Source organism: Corvus moneduloides, chromosome Z, assembly GCF_009650955.1.
Source record: "Corvus moneduloides isolate bCorMon1 chromosome Z, bCorMon1.pri, whole genome shotgun sequence".
Taxonomy (NCBI): Eukaryota; Metazoa; Chordata; class Aves; order Passeriformes; family Corvidae; genus Corvus; species Corvus moneduloides.
In genome coordinates, this window is record NC_045511.1 from 52,622,820 (window position 1) to 52,643,121 (window position 20,302).

The window sequence follows — 20,302 nt, forward strand, 5'->3', positions numbered from 1 at the left end:
TTGATAGGAAAGGAAAAATTGTGTACAAAACTTCTTGATTTAAGGCAACACAAGCTTTGAGACAACAGAGCTTGGAGGAATTCAGCTTTCTCTCAGTTTAAAGGTGTGGTAACAGATTTGTACTAACAAGAACTGGGCTACTGAAAGCTGTTATATTAGTTTATGCTGTAATCTGGAAGGTAGGTAACATTTGTCTTTACGCTCATAGTTTTACTTTTGTTTCTGTAATAAAAATAGAGTTCTAAGGAGACAGAACTAAGATCTGGAGCAGGTGTATCTCTAAAGGAGAGTGGATAAAAAAACAATGACATTTTTTGGCTAAATTTTTTTTTCTATTGACAGGTAATTAACATATTTGTAAGTACAAAACATTGCCCTTGATTGGATATTAATATTTGATTACATAAATGTATTTGGCTTCTGAGTAACATTCACACATTTTCCTTATTTTATAGATCAAACTTTCTTATGTCTGCATCATTAATATATGAGTTGAAAATTTGATCAGAAAAAATCCCAGTACCTAATGTACAGCTTAGAGTAAACAAAAGTGCAGCTCCTACCTATAAGGCAAGCAGCAATATCTAAAAATTTATATTCTTCATAAAAGTATTAAGCTGCTTTTGTAGAAAATGTCATTACACTAGATTCATTAAGAGATTGAACACTGTTTGCATACAGTTATGCAATGGAGAAATCCAGGATAAATATATTTTTTGTCATTTATTCCTGAAGCTCACAGCACAATAAAGTGCTGCTGCTGACTTTTCAGAGAAGACCTTTTTCTCTCTGACTCTCCTTCCCTCTGAGAATATTGTAAGTTTTTTATCTCCCTCTCCATATCAGCAGTACCTAGTTCTGTCAGAACACAGTTCAGATACAATTGTCTAGTGAGTCGTGCAGAGGAGGAAATTAGTGGAAATAGGCAGACTGGGACTGTGTGCAGATTTCATCAACTTGTGATACTCAGAGAGGATTTTGGTTTCTATTAAATCAAAAACCAAATAAAAAGTAGTAATGGAAATATATTTTTCACCCAAATCAATAATAATAGAAGAATTTATGTCTCACATTTCACTGTAAACATTTTTTCCCCCTCTCCTCAGGTGAACACAGTTATGTCACTTTTGGGAATGTTCTGTCCGACTTTATTTGATGTAATCAGTTCTCTGGAAAATTACCACCCTCGAATAGCTCTGAGATGGCAGCTGGGAAGAATCTTTGCTCTTTTTCTTGGCAATCTCTACACTTTCATTATCGCCCTAATGGATGAGATCAACCTCAAGGCAAGATATTTACATTCCTTCACTATGTTTGAAATGTAGCTGGGCAACATTGAGGACCTCCAGACAGGCACAGACACATCAGTGAAAGACATTCTTTTCTTTCTGTACAGTAAATTACATCCATGCCTAAGCTAGCAATGGGAATTTTGGAATAGAAAAGCTTGAGGGCTGGTAACAAGCTCATGTTGTTTTATTTTTCCCTGATTTATTTCTTAGTTGGAAGAAGAAAAGATAGTCAAATATAACATGACAATATGGGAAGCCAGTCTGTACAATGGCACTATTCCAGAGAATTCAACTGCTCCTCCAATACAGGTGGACCCTGCTGATGTCCCCAGAGGGCCATGTTGGGAAACAATGGTGGGACAGGTAATGTAGCTGCTCAGAGCTCATATTTGAAAATAGGTCATACAATCTCTTGCAGGACATGATATCTAAATCCGCTTTATTTTGGCTAACAAGTGTCATTTAGATGAGAAAATGTGAGAAGCAGGTGTGGGAGTTTCTCTTGAACTAAAAATTTTTTTTAAAATTATTTTATTTTCTTTGTCTCCTGTCTAACAGGAAATTCTTTTTTCTGTTTGTTGACAGAATTGAAAGCATTTCTGTTTTCCCCCTCCTTTTCACTATCCTCTTATATATTCCCCTTCCTGATGCTACCTTTGCCTTGCAAAACTTGTCTAATAATTCTGAAAAAAAAAGGTGTAGCGCAACAGGGATATGTGTGCAAGACAGCTCTTACAGCAGTATGCTTTTGAAAAGACATCTCTGTCTTTAGCCAAGCAAAATAATGCGAAAGAACAATATAAGTTTAGTGGCAAATCTGCTCAAATATTTTATTTGATTCAGTTGAACATTTATTCTTATTGACCCATTAGTATAAACTGTGGTTTCCAAACAATTTTCTAACATACCCTTTCCCTCTATTTTATCCTACTTCATTATTGTTGACTTGGCCATGACAACAACTTCAATATTGAATCACCTTTGCTGTTCCTCTGTCACTCTCACAATCTGCCCTCCTGAATGAACAAATCATGAGCAGGGACCATATTGGCAAAATCATCCCCTCTCTTCTTTTTACTGATGCTGAATAAAAAGCTAAGAACACCAAGAGCTCATAACAGAAATAATTTTACCCTTAATTACTGATCATTACTGATCAGGGACAGTAATAACTTTCTGGGCTATCCAGGTAAGGCCTGTTACAGCAGGTTTTAGTGAAATATAAAAAGCCTAAAATAAAAGTTGGGGCATGAGGATTTGAATTAAGATTTTCTTCCTTCCTCTCTGTATCCACTGGACATTGGAACTCCTTGAGAAAGAAGCCATTTGCTTTGGGTTTTTTTAAATAATGTTCTCAAAGTCAGAGGAATCAAAAGCAGTTTAAGGTATCAGCTCAGATTTCTGTTATAGCAGTGATCTTGACTAGAAGTCTTTCCCAGTTTAATCATACCCTGGAAGTCTCATCTGATAATATGAGCACAAATCAGAGCAAAGGATACCTCTAGAAAATGAGGGGCAGTAGTTCTGGCACATTACATAATCAGTGAATGTAGAGAGAATAAGAGTTTTATCTATGTTGAAGCAGAATAAGCACAATTACTGAACTAGTACAGTATTTAATTATTTTTGTAATTATTAATTGCTTAAATATGTTCTTAAAGGAGAATATTGCTCTAACAGGAATTTGTGCGCCTGACAGTCTCTGACATGATGACAACATACATCACAATTTTAATTGGTGATTTTTTGAGAGCCGTCTTTGTCAGGTTTTTCAATTACTGCTGGTGCTGGGACTTGGAGTATGGATTTGTAAGTATCTGATTTTAAATGTCTTTGCTATCCATCACTTCACAATTAAGTAACAAATTTCATTTTCCTTTCAAAACTACAGGGTTAACTTTTGGTTAGATACACCATCTGCAAAATCCCTGCACTACATTGTGTTAGCTTTTCTCAGAATTTGTTTGTGCCTTAATATTTGTCTTTTTCTTTAGACTTTGGTAACTCTAGGACTTCTTTAATTTATTTGATTTTGTGAGAACACTGGGTACACACTTTTCACACCCTTACAATTTGAACATTCCACAGAATATAATCTCATTGATTGGATAGGGCCTTCTAGCACACAGTTCTTGCGGAGAAAAATAGGAAAGATCCTCTTCTAGAAGTATTTATATATATATATATATATTTCATTAGAACTAGTTTAGCTGATGTAAAGTTAGTAAGGCCCATAACATAAGCAGGCATAGAACTGTTCACTCGGAAATTGAGACTTTTGGTCTCACACTGACCTGAACCAGGTTAAATTTGCCACCTATTATTCTGTAAGGTCTGATGCTGTTTTTCATCTTTTAAGTAATAATCATGGTATTGCCAAAGCTTATGAAGCTCCTGAAGCCTCTCTTGTGCTTACTGAGAAGTACAGAAAAGAGCTAAGTAATTTAAGACTATCAAGGGTACCTCTGCATAAGTAATCATTGTAGCTGTTATTTTGTCCTTCTTTCCTCAAAATTTTGTCTTTGTACAAGTAAAAATTCCTTGCATTGCTAAAAACTGCATCTTGGGAAATCCCAGTTTTCCAGAGGAAGAGAAAGGTTTGGTGTTTTCTATTAAAAACCTCAGGTTTCTGGTACAGCAATCTCATTGTTACTTGCTGACTCCTATGAAATGTCAGCATTATTTCAAGGTTTTACCTTCTGCCTCAAACAGGACTAGTGTAGGGATGGAGACAAAGACTACCAGCTGAGCAGGTTGTGGTCAAACCAGTAATAAATGTTGCAATATCAAAACCAAATAGAGTTTGAATATAGCATGAGCAGAAATATTGCCAACAACACATCTGCTTGTAGGGGGTCCTGAAACTGTTCTGTAATTGACATTTTTATTTGGCTGTATGTAGGAATGTCTGTAATGGTCTGGCCCATTATGGTCCTCAGGTCCAGTAATCTGCATGAAAAAACAGCTGGAAGTAGAAGTTGAAACTGGAAATCACTGAGTTTCTGGAAACATTTAATCTTAAAATCTTCCTTAGGAAGTAGCTGTAGCTGTGGCCATGGATATATATCCATTAATTTTCAGCCTTTTTCTACAAGAAAAATATTTTTGACCATCAAAATGTCCTTTGGTGAAGAATTCCAGAAATTAACTTGCACATCGTGTGGGAAAACCTTCCTTTTCTTTGTTTAAAGATTGGATTTTAAATTATTATATCTGTTAATGCTAGCACCTATGTTATAAAAAGCAGTCATACATTATTTGATTCCATATGATCTTATTAATCTCTCCATGTTGCTTTTGATATTCTATCTTATACAGATCTTCTTAGTCAACTGCTTTTCAAGTTTAATACTAGTAATCTATTTAATTTTTCCCGTTATGGAAGCAGATTCATAAATATATATGACATAAGTATATCAGTTCACTGTAAACATACATATATGCGTGTGTGTGTGTGTGCATGCACAAAACTATGCAGCGCAGGAACTTCAAATATTTCAACAGCACAGCACAGTGCAAGTCAAAATTGTGACTGCAATTGAAGATTTCAGTAGAATGACTTTGTCTTGTTTCAGCCATAAGGGAATTGTTATTTTTGCATCTCATGCCCCTTACACCCTCTATCAGTTATGGATATAATAATTACCTGGAAGAGGTCCATTATTCATGGTCTTTTTGTCCATCAGTATGGTGAATCATGCTATGGTGTATACATGTATAAATAATACTTGTACATGTATAAATAGTATGTTTGAAACACATATTTAGGTGTAAGAAAAAAGTCTACAACCACAATTACTTACCAGAAAGTTTTGATCTGGTGGATGTGAACAAAAATTAATATGTGTTGCCTTTCAATTGTTGCTTAAATTCAGTGTATTCGATGTTTCCAACTGGAAATGTTCATAAATTAGAAATTAATAATTAAGGTAAAAGAAGAGCTGGGTAAGTGATTAAAGATTTGAAAAACCAGAATGAAGGGTCAAATTAATAGTTCAGAAATAAAAGACTAAACAATTTTTGTGGTAATTATGCATCTACACTGGAAATAAAAATGTATGACACAGGGCTTTCTTCAGCAGACAAAGTGATAATGAGATGCCATGGAGTTCCCTAAAGTTCTGAATCTTAAAGGAAAAATTAGAATCAAACACTCAAATTAGAAATAAGATATTCATATTAAACAAAGAAAATGATTGGCAACTTCTATCAAGGTTAAAAGGAATACTTCAAAAGTTCAACAGCTGAAATACAAAAAGAAAATGAAAAATAGTGCTAGAGTTCAATCAGATATTAAATCAAGTAAATCACATTCCTTACATTAAATTTCACTGCTGATGCTATACTGGAGGACACATCATTTTGACAACCAGTATCCATTCCAATAGAAATTTTCTGAATTGTTGCTTTAAAATTTACCCAGTACCCAGCATGATTTTTAGTTCTCCATTAGCACCTGTCTCTGAACAAATTTCAGAAAGATTTTCAATAAAATACTGCAATATTATATAATATATAATATAATATATTAAAGGCTATCCTGTGGCCTTGAATTTTATTATTTATTTCATTATTCACTGATAAGATGTAAGAAGAGGCCTTGTAACATGCTGCCATTGTGCTGCTGCTGTTGGAAATGAGAATTTTAATCTACTGTAACTCACCTTAAGATCCTTTGTGCAAACCTAAATCTCTCTCATGTTTTTCAGCCATCATATTCTGAGTTTGATATAAGTGGAAATGTGCTGGGACTGATCTTTAACCAAGGCATGATCTGGTAGGTGTGGCAAAGCGTGTTGTATCTGCAGGATGGCATCAGTTATCTGTGTCTGTGAAGGATTTTTCTGAAATCCTGATTGTGTCCCATTTCTTTAATTTTATGGATGTTAATGCAACATGTACCAAACTCTGGTAAACTGCAACCGGTGGGAACACTTCAAAACTATTTCTGGGCTAAGATTATTGGACAACATACATCAGGCTTTTGCACTGAGCTGGTAAGATCAACCAATAAAAAGCTGCAAGGATTAATCTCATGCTTTTGTTGACTGACTGCTTGCTGTCGTGTTTTACTTTGAAATTTAGCCCTTCAACATACCTTACCACTCTTTTCCCATGTTCCTGTGCAAAAGGCCTTAAAGTGAATGTATTTACACTTATCTGTCCAGTCACATGGATGTGTAAACAATGCTACTCCTGCAGCATTAGTCCTTAGATGTAGAGGAGAAAAAAAATCTAGGTTTTAATTCCATTTTTGGACTTTACATGACTGGTAAAGAACACCATCATGTAGAGTCCTCGTGCAAGATGCTCAGTCTTCCTCAGAAACTGTTCTCTGCAAGCACTGTTGACTTCTCAGTTCTTGCTAAGGCCTAATTTTTACATTTATTATGTCTTTGGTGATCAGGTTTTTCGTGTGGTGAAAGCCCTCACTTCTGTAAAGCCCTTTATCTTTTCATTTAAGGCATATGAAAAGAGGAAGGAGATATAATAATATAATAAAGCCTGTCATTTTTCTGTACTCAGAAGGTCTTTCCAACCCTAATGTAAATATATTTCCTGGTTTGTCTGAGGCACTCAGGGCCAAAGCAGCTTAGCTTGATCACCTTATCACCTGATCACATGGGCAAGGATTAAGGAAGAAGCAGATTCCCGACCTCTTATATTTTGTATCATTTGGCCAGGAAAATGAATTTAGCTGCTCTTCAGTCAGCGTGACACAAGAAACAAGGTGTGATTAAAAAAATGTGCCAACTATTTCAGTGTCATAACCATGCAACCATATATAATGAGGAAAAAAATCTATTCAACAGAATCAAGAAGCAGGTTGTTGGCATGAAGCACTAAATGTCCCTGGCAAGAGAAGATAAATGTCTATTAAGCAAAAATATCCTTCATAAAAAGGTGCTAGTATATCAATAAAAATAATAAATTATGAATGAAATTATTTTGTTTATATTTAGCTGTAGGAATTGTTAATACCTAGTTTTAAGGCTGTTCTTTCTTATACAACACAAGAAAGATGCTACTTGGACAAATTAAGAGTGACTAGCATTTCATCAAGTCTTGAATTAAGTTGCAGAGAAAGGTGACTTGGAAACAGAAAGTTCATAGAGATAATTCTCTTCATACACCTTCAGCTTTTCTTAAAATAGAGCAAAGATAAAAGACCAGTTAAAATACCCCATAAAGTCGGTTGTATGAATTTCTTAGGGCACTGTGTGCATGGTTGCAAAGCACATTGACAGAGGGAATGGGTGGCGTACCTAGGAAGACAGAAGTCCAAAGTAGTTAACAATATAACAAAAGTTAACCATAAATAACAAAGTGGTTATTTTTTTTTTATTTGTTTCTCTTCTAGGATGGGATCTTTTTATGCTCCATGTCTCCCAGCAATCAATGTGTTCCGCCTCCACACATCGATGTACCTGCAGTGCTGGGCAGTGATGTGCTGCAATGTCCCCCAAGAACGGGTCTTCAAGGCTTCCAGATCCAATAACTTCTACATGGCCATGCTGCTTTTCATCCTTTTCCTCTCCACACTGCCTGCTGTGTACACCATTGTCTCCATCCCTCCATCTTTTGACTGTGGTCCTTTCAGGTTCTTTGCATTTTATCTCCATCTTTTGCAGTTGTTGTAAAGAACTGCTTCAGCACATCGCAGTGAACAATGCAGGAATGAAAAAGTGCCTCTATAATAAGCGTTAGCACCTGATATGCTGAGTCTTTAATCGTGGTGTATTTCTCATTGTGGATAATTACTGAAGCTGGAATCCTGAAAAACTGACTAACTCTTTAGAAAGTTTTATCTGGGGTGTAGAACAGAAAATCTTTTCTTTTTGTCAATTTTACTGTAAAAAGGTTATCCTTACTGCTGCACTGAAGAAAAATTATTCTTAAGGAGTAGAGCAGTGAGCTGTTGTGTTTGAAAGAGAGGGCTTTTAGGAAATGTCTGTACGACCTGTAGGAAGGGCAGATCAGAATGTGTAAGGGTGTGCTAAATGTACTGTGGTTCAGTCTTTGAATGCTGGGACCCTTCAACTCACAGAATTTAATGTGTCTGTGCTACCTCTGTGAAACTGAATTTGTTTCTGAAGTCTTCAAGGCCTCCATAGTCATTGGTCCCTTCTAAACACTTAGACCTGCCCTGCAAACACATGCTTTGCATTCAAGCTAGTTTAGACTTTGCCACACTTTCTCCTTCTGTGCACAGTACCTGAAAAGTCTAGGATAATTTTCATCATCTTCACCTGCCAGGCAACATGAAATACAAATACAACGAGTTGTATCACATGACAACAGACAAGACAAGAAATTAAAAATTTTAAAAGTCTTTAGCCTTTGAGGCTTTTCTTTGAAGAAAATATTAACGAAGCAAGAGTAGGAGAATAGTAAAAGAGACATTCTGGTTGCAATGCAAGGTTGAAATAATACATTACTGTTGTGAGTAAAATGACATTTGTATGATCCCCAGTGCACTTTGCATAGGAGCAGCAGTCTCACAACATTAAATTTGGCCAAAGGCAAAATGACAGAGATTGTTATCACAATAGTCTCAGGTACCTAAAAGGGAGAATCATCTGACATGACAAAAATTCTGATGAGACAGAAACTTGCTTGAATTTAGAGAAGAATTTATAACAAAACAAGAGGTACAATTTTTTTTTTTTTTTTTTTTTTTTTAATTTGAGTCCTAGCAAAAAAATATTGAGGGAGATATTTGGGGTCACATCTCAGTAGCAGCAGTTATTGAATTGGGTATAAACTAAATGGTGAGACTACTCCTCAAAATGAGAAAGACAATGCTTGCCACTTTTTCTCTGTGAAGTGCAGAGATATGTTGTTCTTCATCAAAAAAGTGAAACCTTCAATGTAACTCTTAATGGGGAGCGCTTGAAACTGATGAGGGCTCATTCAGCTCCAGTATAGGTAATGCTACAGTTGAACATCCAGCGAATAAATACTGGTAGAGTATGCCTCTACATTTAAAAACCAAAATATTTTCCTGTTGGTAACTCAGTGTCCCATCCTTTTTGAAATTTGTGAATATTTTGGGGTTTAGTTCCGGGTTTTTGTTTGCTTTTTTTTTTTTTTTTTTGTTAAATTTAATCCATTCATTAAATCAACATATGAAACTCAACAGAGACCTGCCAGGAGTAGGGAAGATGGGATAGAATTAGCAATATTGCAGTAGAGAGAGCTTTGTGTGTGCTGGAGAGCATGAGGAGAGAAGAGAATGGAGTTCCTCATCTACTGTGAGTGGGTAGGGCAAGTAGAGAGAAAGAAAAGGTCTGAAGAATTCTATCTGAAATATGTTTATTACTTGAAAGGGTGTAAACACTGAGGATGAGTTAAGATAAAGACCCATTTGCCAGAAAATTTGTCTCTGAAAACCGTGGCAGGAAACTGCAGTGACCAGACAATCAGGTGGCAATTTGGTGACAATTCCTACCACTAAGTAAAACTACTAATTAGAATTAATATACAGAGACCAATTTTGCCAGTCTTGTCCAGGTTAAAAATGTCAAACTTTTGTGCCCTGAGGCACAGAAAAAGGCAAAATAAACAGAAAGTGACTTTTGGAACAACTATTGATACACTTCTGAAGGAAAACAGTCTAGGAAGAAAACACTTTCTAATGAGCTGGAACAATTACATATGAAGGTAACTAGATTTCTGCAACAATAAGAAAAATATCCTGAAACACAGCCACTGACTTGTGTAGTATTGATACACACCAAAGAGAGACGAGAATTGGGCTGAACAAAAAACAGTTGCAAACAGACCACTTTTTGCTTGTCAACCATAAAACCCAGGATTTTATTTTTTCCCCCATGTATTCATAGACCACAAATAGTACTTCACTCATTGGTTGGGATGGAGTTTGCAACTCATACACTGATTCACTGAAGAATAATTTGGGTGGTAACCTGGCAAAATCTATTAGCATACAATAAGAATTTTGGTGTCTATTTTTCCCCCTAGAATAAATAAATACTACTTTAGACAATATTCCCTTCAGAGTGTAAAGTTTTAAATAATGTTAACATAACATTTACTATCCTTTTTCCAGGTTTGATGTGATAAGATTAACTTATATATTTGTAGTTGCTACAATATTAGTATGTGTTATATTGTCAACTTTTCTGTTTAATAGTGGGAAGACTAGAATGTATGAAGTCATATCAGAAACTCTGGAGCACGACTTCCCTTCCTGGTTTGGGAAGGTATTTGGTTATGCCTCTAACCCTGGACTTATCCTACCTTTTATATTGCTTATGGTGTACGTATAGAATATTAACTCAATTCTTGCTTTTTCTAAGGTCAGCTAAGTTTCTTTCACTCTCAGCCATCACTGCCTGAATATCTAATAAATGCAGTGCTCGTTGTCCAGTGATGAGTGTCTTGAAGAATTCATGAGTCTTTTTTTTGAGCATACTTAATGTGCATTTGCAGAAAGGTTGATATCTCTTTTTTGTTCAATGGCTTTCTTTGTGGTTTAGTTATTCTTTTAAAAAATGTTGTTCCTGTCACAAAAGTTACAAAACTACTAAAATGCAAAAGGCCCATAGGGAATCTGCAGTGCTGTAACTTTGATCACCTTGTCCACTATTCAGAACAGCACACCATAAATCATTACCAAGTTCAGTGGAAACATGAACATCATGAAGCAGAGTTATCCTCAGTAATTTTCAGGAAATCTGATATTCAGTGCCTTTACACATAAAAACTATACTCTATATTATTTGGACAGGAGTATGGCACAGGGTTTTGGAGACTTTGTGAAATAAGGCTAGTAGAGATTTTTGTGAGTCAGTACCTGGTAAAGAAAAATGACCCCAGAATATTTGCTCTTAGAGATTTTATAGAGTCCTGTTTTATCAGGGCATTTTAACCTGCTGGGTTGGGTTATTATATTGGGTTATTTAGCATACTGCTGAACTAAAAGTTAATTCTATACAGAGATGAGCTGGGATCTAACATTGTATTGAAGAACTGCAAGTAAATGTAGAGAAGATTGCAGAACACAATAGAAATTACAAAAGGATTTTATATAAGCAATGCGAAATACTGAGATGAAATTTTGCCAAGGTTCACTTAACATCATGTTCTATTTTAACCCTTAACTATAAAGGGTAAGGACACTAAAAATAAGGGAGAAGAAAAAAAGAAAGAGGGAAAATACAAGGCAAAATCAGGCAAAGCAGAGGAAACAGCATATGCTGATTAATTATTTACTCCTTATGTCGCTTACAGACTTCATAGCAGGTTTTTTCTTAATAAATCAGGATGTTGAGGACTACTAATTTCATAGAGTTATCACAATAGTAATTCAATACACTAAAAGATGAAAATGTTCTTACATTTTTGCTTAGTAGAAGAGGGAGATAATAATTTAAAAAAAAAGGAATATTATTTTGGTTGTTTTCTTGGCAGTATTTCAGATTGCTTACTATATTTGTTCAGAAACTTTCATAAATATCATTTATGTATTTTTAAAGTGTGTCATGCAACTTATTTAACTTTAATAAGTTGTTCTATAGAAGTCACTTCACAGTTAAGCACTACTTAATGAAACATCTTTCTTAAATACTGTAAGATTGAGTGTACAATATTAATAGATAGAATAAATTCTTTTGTTTTTCCCCCCCTGAAATAACAGTGCCTTCTTCATAACGTAAGGAAGCACATTGTTCATTGTCAAAATACTAGTACTGATTAAACATAATAAATGAGAAAAAGATACAGAGCTTATACTATCACAACTGTAATGGTTGCTACAGGAATGTTCTGAGTCTTTATATTTAAATCACTGTCTAACAAGAAACTATTATTCTTTACATTTAGCCTGAGTCTTTATTATCTCAACGCGACATCCAAATCCTACAAGGAAGCTAACTTGGAACTTAAAAAGAAGTTACAAAGTGTAAGAATAGAGACTTATTGATTTTTTTCATTTTACAAAATATTAGAGAAGCTGTTCAGGTCACTGAAAGATCCCTTCTCTCTCCCTATCATTAGCAAGCAGAAGAAAATAAAAGAAGAAATAAACAAAAGGCACAAAAATCAAATGAACAAGAGGAAAATCCATTTGACACAGAACCACCACAGGCAAAGCCTAAAGGAGACAAGCAAGATGAATCCACTCCAAACAAAGGTAAGATCTGGTCTGAATGTCTCAGGATGAGGAATTCATGTATGTGTGATCCTAGTCTGCCGCACTGACTTGGCTGCTTCCTCTTCTATAATCTCCTGAAACACCTTCGAAATACTGAATCACAAGTATTAACCTAATCTCCAGTTCACACTTCTTTCTTTGGCTTGTTTAAGAAATTTTGCAGCATTATTCCATACCCAGCGGCACCAAAGCAAAAAGCTGAACTATAATGAAGTGAAAGTCTCAGTCCTCCTGAAAAAAATTAAAGCCTGGTTTAAGTTTCAGTGATCCGTTTCATCTATCACAAACCAGTCAAAGCTTAAATCTCCTACCCTTCTGTTATATTTTGTTGACCTAGAGCTATGCAAAAGAGCATTTTTCACCTGTGTCAGGTTGGCCTGGAAAAGGCGTACTGAGAACACAGTAAGCAATCCTTATCTGAAAGCCTGGCTGGGGCAGGTGGCTGTCAGTCTGACCTGAGGGATTTTGCTGGCTGTTTCCTTTCCCTCATCATGCGTGTGTGCCCTATAGCCACTAAACTGCCTCGAGCCTAAGAGGGAAAACCAAGTTAGAGATGACTGTCTTTGCAAGAGCCATGTGTAATTACTGCCCTCATCACCACGGATAGATGGTATCTAACTGCATCTTGAGAAAGTCCCCACCTGCCCGCATGGGACAGAACCGGATGGAAAACACAACACAAAGGTCATGAAGGTGCATAACCCCAGGCGTTGGCAGGGGAGGCCCAGACTTTGTACCGCACTCTAGGGTGGTCAAGCAGCTGCTGGATTTCACTGTCAGGGAACTTCTGATCTGCATGCTCATTTGTTAATTCTGTCCTCCAAACACATTTCAGACAGCAAGAAAGGACAGGATGGCAATGAATCAAAGAAGACAGCCCAGCCACAAGAAGTCAGCTCCTCTCAGATACTCCAGCATCCTGGCCCTGCCCTGAATGGCCACTACCCTCCACAGGGCCGAGGAGGAAACCTTCCTCCACCATCCATAGCTGTGACAAGGCCACCAGGGCCCAGGAGGCCCGGAGTGCCAGGCTATCCACCTGGAAATCCATGCCTCCCAGGGATGCAGCCAGGAATTCCCAGGGGTCCTCCCCTGTACAGATAAGGAGCCTTAAGAATAGTGTAATATGATGAAGGACACTGAAGGATGGAAGAGTGGCCCTAAACCCAAACACACTCCTGTAAGAGCAGAACCTCACCATGTTTGTTGTAAATCTTCATGTGCATAGAAGTAACCCATTTGCTTCAGTTTTTTGCAGCATGGGAGCTTCAGAAGAAAACATGGCATATGTCTTCTTGTGTTTGGAGGCATTGTGGAAATGTGTTGCCTGTATCAATAAATTGTTAAAATTACAGATTTTTATTGGGGATACTTGTTAGAAGAGTGGAAAACAATTTGTATTCAGATTTTTATTGGGGATACTTGTCAGAAGAGTGGAAAACAATTTGTATTCAGTTGACTTTTCTTAAATGCTTAAAAGAAATTGTGTCACTAATATCTTTTGCTTTTCCTTAGAAGAACATTTCACTGAAAATACAGCTGTGTATAAAGTTTATGAGAATCAGTTAAACCCTGCATATATCTTGTCCTCTGCAGGTGAGATATGCGTAGCCAAAGATTTCAGATTGTACAGGGGAAAACTAGGACCAAAACAAGGGAAAGCTGCATGTAAAGTCTCTGTAAAAGTATTAAAAAGGAAAAAGAAAAGAAATAGTTCACCTATAATTATGAAGAAAATTTAACTCCTATTACAGTACCACTTTTAGCTAGTAATAGTTTTATCATGTTCTTAAAGACTAGAAATAAATTTAAAAAATCAGATTGGTAAAGAAATAGCTCCTGTGCAGGAAAACATATTTGGGAAATGGAGGTAAGACAATTATTCATTAATTTCACCTAAATGCTGTAGTGGCATAGAGACATTTAACATTGCATAAGAATAGGTACGGTATAATCTTCTCTGTGAATTTATGACTGGATACTTGTATTGGTCTCTACCTAGCCCAAGGTGGAACAGGTTATTTTTCTGACAGGTCTTGTGGAAACACAGGATAGATGTAAGCCCAGGGGCAAGTTGATGTTATTTATTCCAAAGAGATAGGTTGATTTTTATGTTCTGATCTTATTTCCTTTCTCAGAACATTGGTCTTAATAATTATTTGAAGGGTCACAAGCTTAGTAACAAAATTAATCTACTGATAGTATTCCAAAAAATAAATGTAATTCCATTGAGGTCCTTCTGTGTAATAGAGGTTCATTTTGTATAGTAGAAAAATCTTGACCTAGTATAAAACAATCTGTGACATCACAAAACAATCTGCACGTAATTAAATCATGGAACATATTAAAAAAAGGCTTACAACCAACCCCAACCTCCCCCCCCAGCATAACCTATGCATCACCATAAACCACAATTATCCAGATACAACTTCCAGGTCAAGCAGTCTTTAAATCAATTGCCAGAGCCTGGAAGGATTAATCAGAGGAGACTTCACTTTGTACTTGACTTGATTCTTGTACTGCTTCCATGAGTGTCGACTAGTAGACGTATCTGCAACTGGCAGGCTGTGAGTCTTACATTTTAAATTAGAGAAAGCACAGATAAGTGCAGTGTATGTTGTTTCATCTTTCTTCTCATCTATGAACTTCAGATTAATGGAAAAAGTACAGTAATTCAAACCGTTTAATAATTTGAAATTTTCCAACAGGATTAACTTTTAAATTGCCCATGTCTCTAGCCCAAAACCACAAGATTGTCAGTCGTCTTACTGAAGCTAAGCATGGGACCCAGTATTCTAATGTTTTCATGCTTTTAGCATAAACTTTTTCCTACAGGCTGGGCTTTATCTATCCTGAAATATTGACTTGCACAGAGACTTTATGTCATTGTTTGTTAGCATTTCATAATAAGAAAACTCTGGCTATTCCTTAGAAGATAGATCATTTTTTATAGAAAAGGTGAAGAAACTGAGTTTAAAGATATTTTATAGCTTGGTGATCCTGCTGAGTTTTTCAAGAGGTGTTGGAGTAAATTAGCGTTGTAAAGTACTTTTAATGCAGTCTGGTTCCCTAAAATGGAGAGGGATGTTTAAGTACACAGACCTTAATAAGGGTTCCTTTTTCTGTCAGGAGTGAAAATTTTCTGTGGATGTTAAAGGCTTTCTCATTGTTAATGGGTTTAGTATTTCATTCTGTGGGATTGGTTTACATCATGAATAGAGGAGAGACACAGCAAAGAATCCACCAGCTGAAATTTTTCTGGGGAGCTTTCTGTTAGATCTGTATGCTGTATTGATTTTCAACAATCAATGTGTTCTCATAATACATGTGTATATGCAGAGATGAACATGTAATAGCCAATATGAATAACAACAGCAAAGCTAGATGTTCATCAGGCTGCTGTGACTGAAAAGGAGATATTTATTCTTATTCTTTGGTACTTAAAAGTAAAGGTATTTCATCACTATGTTTTGAGATGCTGTGATTTCAGTACAACATAGAAACGTTGCTAATGTTAGGATGCAAAAACACTACCAGTATCATATGTAATGATATACCAATATCATATGTGTAAACATTCTCTGTGAAATATTTTCTTGTACTTACATTATTAGAAGGTTTTAGATTAGTGTAAAAGGCTGAAAGATACTTGGCATTAATAATAACTCAAGGTAGGAATAAATATAATCCCCTTGTGTGTCTGGGGAAAAACTGAATGTACTGATCTGCACTTCAAGACTCTGATTATTTTATTCTGCTTAACATGAAGATTTAAAGAAAGGAGCTAGTATATGACATCAGAATATTTTGCTTTCTTTTGAGATATAACATCTCAGTTGCAGTGCATAGTTATAGAAAGTTATGAATCACATCTGTTGGAGTGTTAGTAAAGTAATAATGAAAAGTAGTATTACACTTTGAGGCTTGCTTTGGTCACTGACTTTTTGTTGAAATGTTCTGCACATTTTTACATAATAGTCTGTGCTCTTAATATCACAGGTATGTAATTTTTCAAAAATATTGGCAATTTAGTTTTGAAATTGCAAAAGGAAAGAAAATTTCCGATACCTGTGGTTGGTTTTCCACTAAGATCCATTCTTATATGTGTACATTCCTATCATACGCAACTAATGATGTGTTCAGTAAACAATGTTCATCACTTACTATTTGACTCCTATCCTTGCCAGCTCTCCTCAGTTGTGGAAAGCTTTTGATATACCACATTCTTAATCCATTTTGAAGAACTTAATAAATAAATAGAACCAGAACATTTTTCCTTCTCTTTCTCAGAAATAGATAAGAAAAAAATTCATTTTGTAACTTGCTGTCAATAATAGTTATAACCAATTGTCTCAAAATATTGCATCAGTTTTAACAGTTACATTGGAAATATTTAAATTCTGTAATTCTTAGAGCCAATAGTTTTCAATCTATAATAATTGTATCCACCAAAACTATAATTTTAAAATATTGAACTTTCTGACTACAAAATGGTACACGTAGTTATCCCAAGTGATTGATCCACAAGCTAAAAACTACTTTCATGCAATGAACTTACCAAAAGAGAGAGAACTGGCTAACAGAAGATTGGGACAATTAGGTTGCACAATTGATAGGGAATGAGTCTTAGATTTTTAAACTTAAATAAATAAAAATAAAAACTTTTTAAGACTTGGAAAAATTAGTAGAAGAAAGATAAAAAGTGATATGTAATAATTTCAGGAAACAAAATCTTCTAAAATAATTTCATAAGTTCTTAAAGTATGAAGGCCAGTTCTTGAGCAAAACACAATAACCTCTGGAAATATGGTATCAATCTAAACCATAACTTATATAAAATAACAATCTGATCCTTATAGTGTGAAAATATGCAGCAAAATTTCATTGTAATTAACATGGGATTAATTTCTTGCTAGCTGAAAGGAAATGTGATATTTCAAAACTTTTTTTTATTAAATTACCTAAGAAATGCTCTGCAGATAGAGCGATGGGTCCAGATACCTTGGATAGAAGACAATTTTGGAAAGTCTGCAAGTCACACTCACTTGTCTAAAGGAATCATATTTAAAATGCTGAGGACATTCTTCCCCAAAGCTGGTAAGCCTAGTAGGCTTGTTGTTATGATGATTAGTGAGAGATGTTCTGCCTGAATTAAAGTGCAAATGAGACCATATGTTGAAGTAAATAATTTCACAGGATCACAGAATCACAGAATAAGATGAGTATATGGATTTTATTTAACACTAAATATGAGGTAGAGACATAAAAAGAAATAGAAGGGAGGTTGTGGGGGTGGGGATGGGGAGAGAGAGAGAAAGACAGAGAGCTCAAGCTGAAGATAATCACACCCATGGAGCCAGGCTTCTCCATGGTATGGATCCAAGAACTGTTCTTCTGAGGATATCACCTTTATACATTCTAAGTTTCTGGTATCCATGGGGTGGTAGTAGATGCTGTTCTCATAACTTGGTGGGGTGTGTATATGAGCATTTCCTTCCTTTCCCACAGTTTGTCACATGGGGAATTTTTGTCCAGATATGTTAACCATGATGTGCTAACCAGATCTCACCTCTTCAGGCCTGGAATTAGTGCCTTTCTGTCCTAATTTTTATCTCAAGTTCCTGCTGTGGTGGTCTATCTTATGGTACATTACTTCTGTGGCCTTGATAGTGTTTTGAGCCAAGCAACTGTGCTCTTAAAGTCCTTGTATGAGTAAATAAATAAGACTGAATGACTCTAAAACCTCTTACATAATTTTAAAGGCATGCTCTTGTTGCCAGTGTATTGCACCATTCTGGCACCTTCTGGTGTCTCTGACAACCACACACAACAATAATGCTGAAGGACCATATATCAGCCATGTTCCAGCTGCAACTGCATTAAAAATAGAGAAGTCTTTGTTGCGTTTTTTAACAAGCAGTTTCTTATTTTCAAGATCTGCTTCAGTCCTACCACGTGAGAGCAGACTGACTGTTCTCTCTGTGCCACTGCTGCTCTTGTGTGCTTCATGCAGATGGGTATTCTCAGTTTGTAAACTCTGCTCTCTAATACTGTCTGCTAAAATAAGCTCCTTGGCACTTGGTGTTTCCTATCCTCAAATGAACTTTGTTGCACAGTGGAAAGCAAATACTCTGTTGTTTCCAGAAACAGAGGAATATGGCATAACATGTATTGAAAGTGAGATACTCTGAGACACAGTGACAATTTACTATAAATTACATCTTTCAGAGAAACTTATTGCCCACCATCTGCCAGTATAATATGAAGCTATTTTTATCACCAGGCAAGACTAGGAGTAAATCCATCTGTCTGTCTATCTATCTATCTATCTGTCGTTCTAACAGCTGATGTCCTAAGTTCCAAAGCAGGTTATGTGTTAATATCTGGTCTCCTCTCCTGATTCAGTATTGCCTCCCAGGGGCAATTAAAAACCTGTGATTAAGGCATGTTGTCCAGACAGCTTCTTGTTGCCTGGAATTGAAAAAAACTTTCCAAACAATATTGAAGTGGTAATATAACATGCAGTTCTATAATGAAAGCTTTCAGGTGCACAAAATATAGCTATATGTGCATGCACAGTATCAGATTTCCACACTTTTAATGAGTTTAATTAACTACCATATCTAGCAGGTACATCCAATAAAAGACTGGTTGTCCTGGTAACCCACTCTTGGACCTGCCCTATCGGAGAGATTCCAAGGGGTTCCTTGCCCTATATTTTTATGTGTCTCCTAAACGCTGGTGTAAAACAGGGTGTTCTTATTAGAAATTCTTTTCTTTAAAATAAGATGAAACAGAATTTCAAGAAGGTGACATAAATGTGTGAGAAAGGGTAACCTACTCTTCTAAAGTGTAAGAAAATGTTAAAAACTATACACCTATATATAAAAAATCTACAAAGCTACAAATATATAAAAAATATATAAAAGCAAAAAATCTTTAGGCATCATACACTCTAGCCCAGCCATTCTCTCCACATCAGGATGCTGAAGTCGCTGCGAATCCTGATCAACAACCTGTGGGTCCCCATCTTCTAAACATTGCCTTAAATCAAGGAGGACTTAAATCGTGGGGCTGTCTCCCGGCATATCCGTTCAGTGGAGATACAAATGAATCATTGTCAGCACAGAGCTGCCTCTAACCTTGGCTTGCTCTCTGGTTTGGTTTCCCTTTGCACCAGGATTTTAGTAATACTTCCATGGAAGGTTGCAGCAGGATCAATGAAGAGCAGACAGATCCTGATGAGAGGACAGTGACTTTCTTTCCTTTGTCTGTGTAGCACTGTGGTGGTGGCTGTAGTTCCACTACCCTGGTGACAAGTTGGTCCAGCCATGCCATATGGGACCAATCTGACAAAGCAGAAGCAAGATCTGTTTTTTTTCCTGAGCTGCCATGCTACCTTGAGAGGCTGCTCACCCTTTTCCAGACCTGCAGCTGCTGCTCCTGTATGCGCCATAGCTGGGACAAGGCACAACATGTCTGCGAATCCTCTCTGTTCATGAAATATATCCATGCTCTGCCTGTGAAACTGGCAATCCCTGTGTGTTAAGCATGCATACTACTCTAGAGGCACTGTGCTGGGATGGCCATGCCATGGCTGAGACAGGAGGAGGCGTGCTCTGTGTTTGACCAATGTTGCTGAAAGCGCAAACTGGCCAGGCAGTCCTTTTCTGACTGTAGGACTTCCTTTACACATGGGTTCCATCACTTCATTCCTGTTGTGATGTATAGATGAGAGAAGTGCCAGTACTCTTCCTCTTGCTCTTAATTGAGTCAAAGGCTAAAATGATATTTGCTTGATGTATGAGTTTACCTCACTGTCCTACAGCCA

At 36.3% G+C, this 20,302-nt stretch overlaps 1 protein-coding gene across 1 annotated transcript in view; it reads left to right on the top strand.

Moving 5' to 3' along the window:
• TMC1 (transmembrane channel like 1) overlaps positions 1-13,825 on the top strand; it is an 84,561-nt gene extending 70,736 nt beyond the window's left edge. Inside the window, exons 13-21 of the mRNA XM_032097430.1 lie at positions 1,107-1,286; positions 1,503-1,655; positions 2,973-3,101; positions 6,002-6,069; positions 7,654-7,893; positions 10,450-10,575; positions 12,141-12,219; positions 12,315-12,450; positions 13,307-13,825. Of these exons, the coding sequence (XP_031953321.1) occupies positions 1,107-1,286; positions 1,503-1,655; positions 2,973-3,101; positions 6,002-6,069; positions 7,654-7,893; positions 10,450-10,575; positions 12,141-12,219; positions 12,315-12,450; positions 13,307-13,575 (1,380 nt within the window). The 3' untranslated portion in view covers positions 13,576-13,825. The remainder of the gene's footprint in view (positions 1-1,106; positions 1,287-1,502; positions 1,656-2,972; positions 3,102-6,001; positions 6,070-7,653; positions 7,894-10,449; positions 10,576-12,140; positions 12,220-12,314; positions 12,451-13,306) is intronic.
• The last annotated feature ends 6,477 nt before the right edge of the window (positions 13,826-20,302 follow it).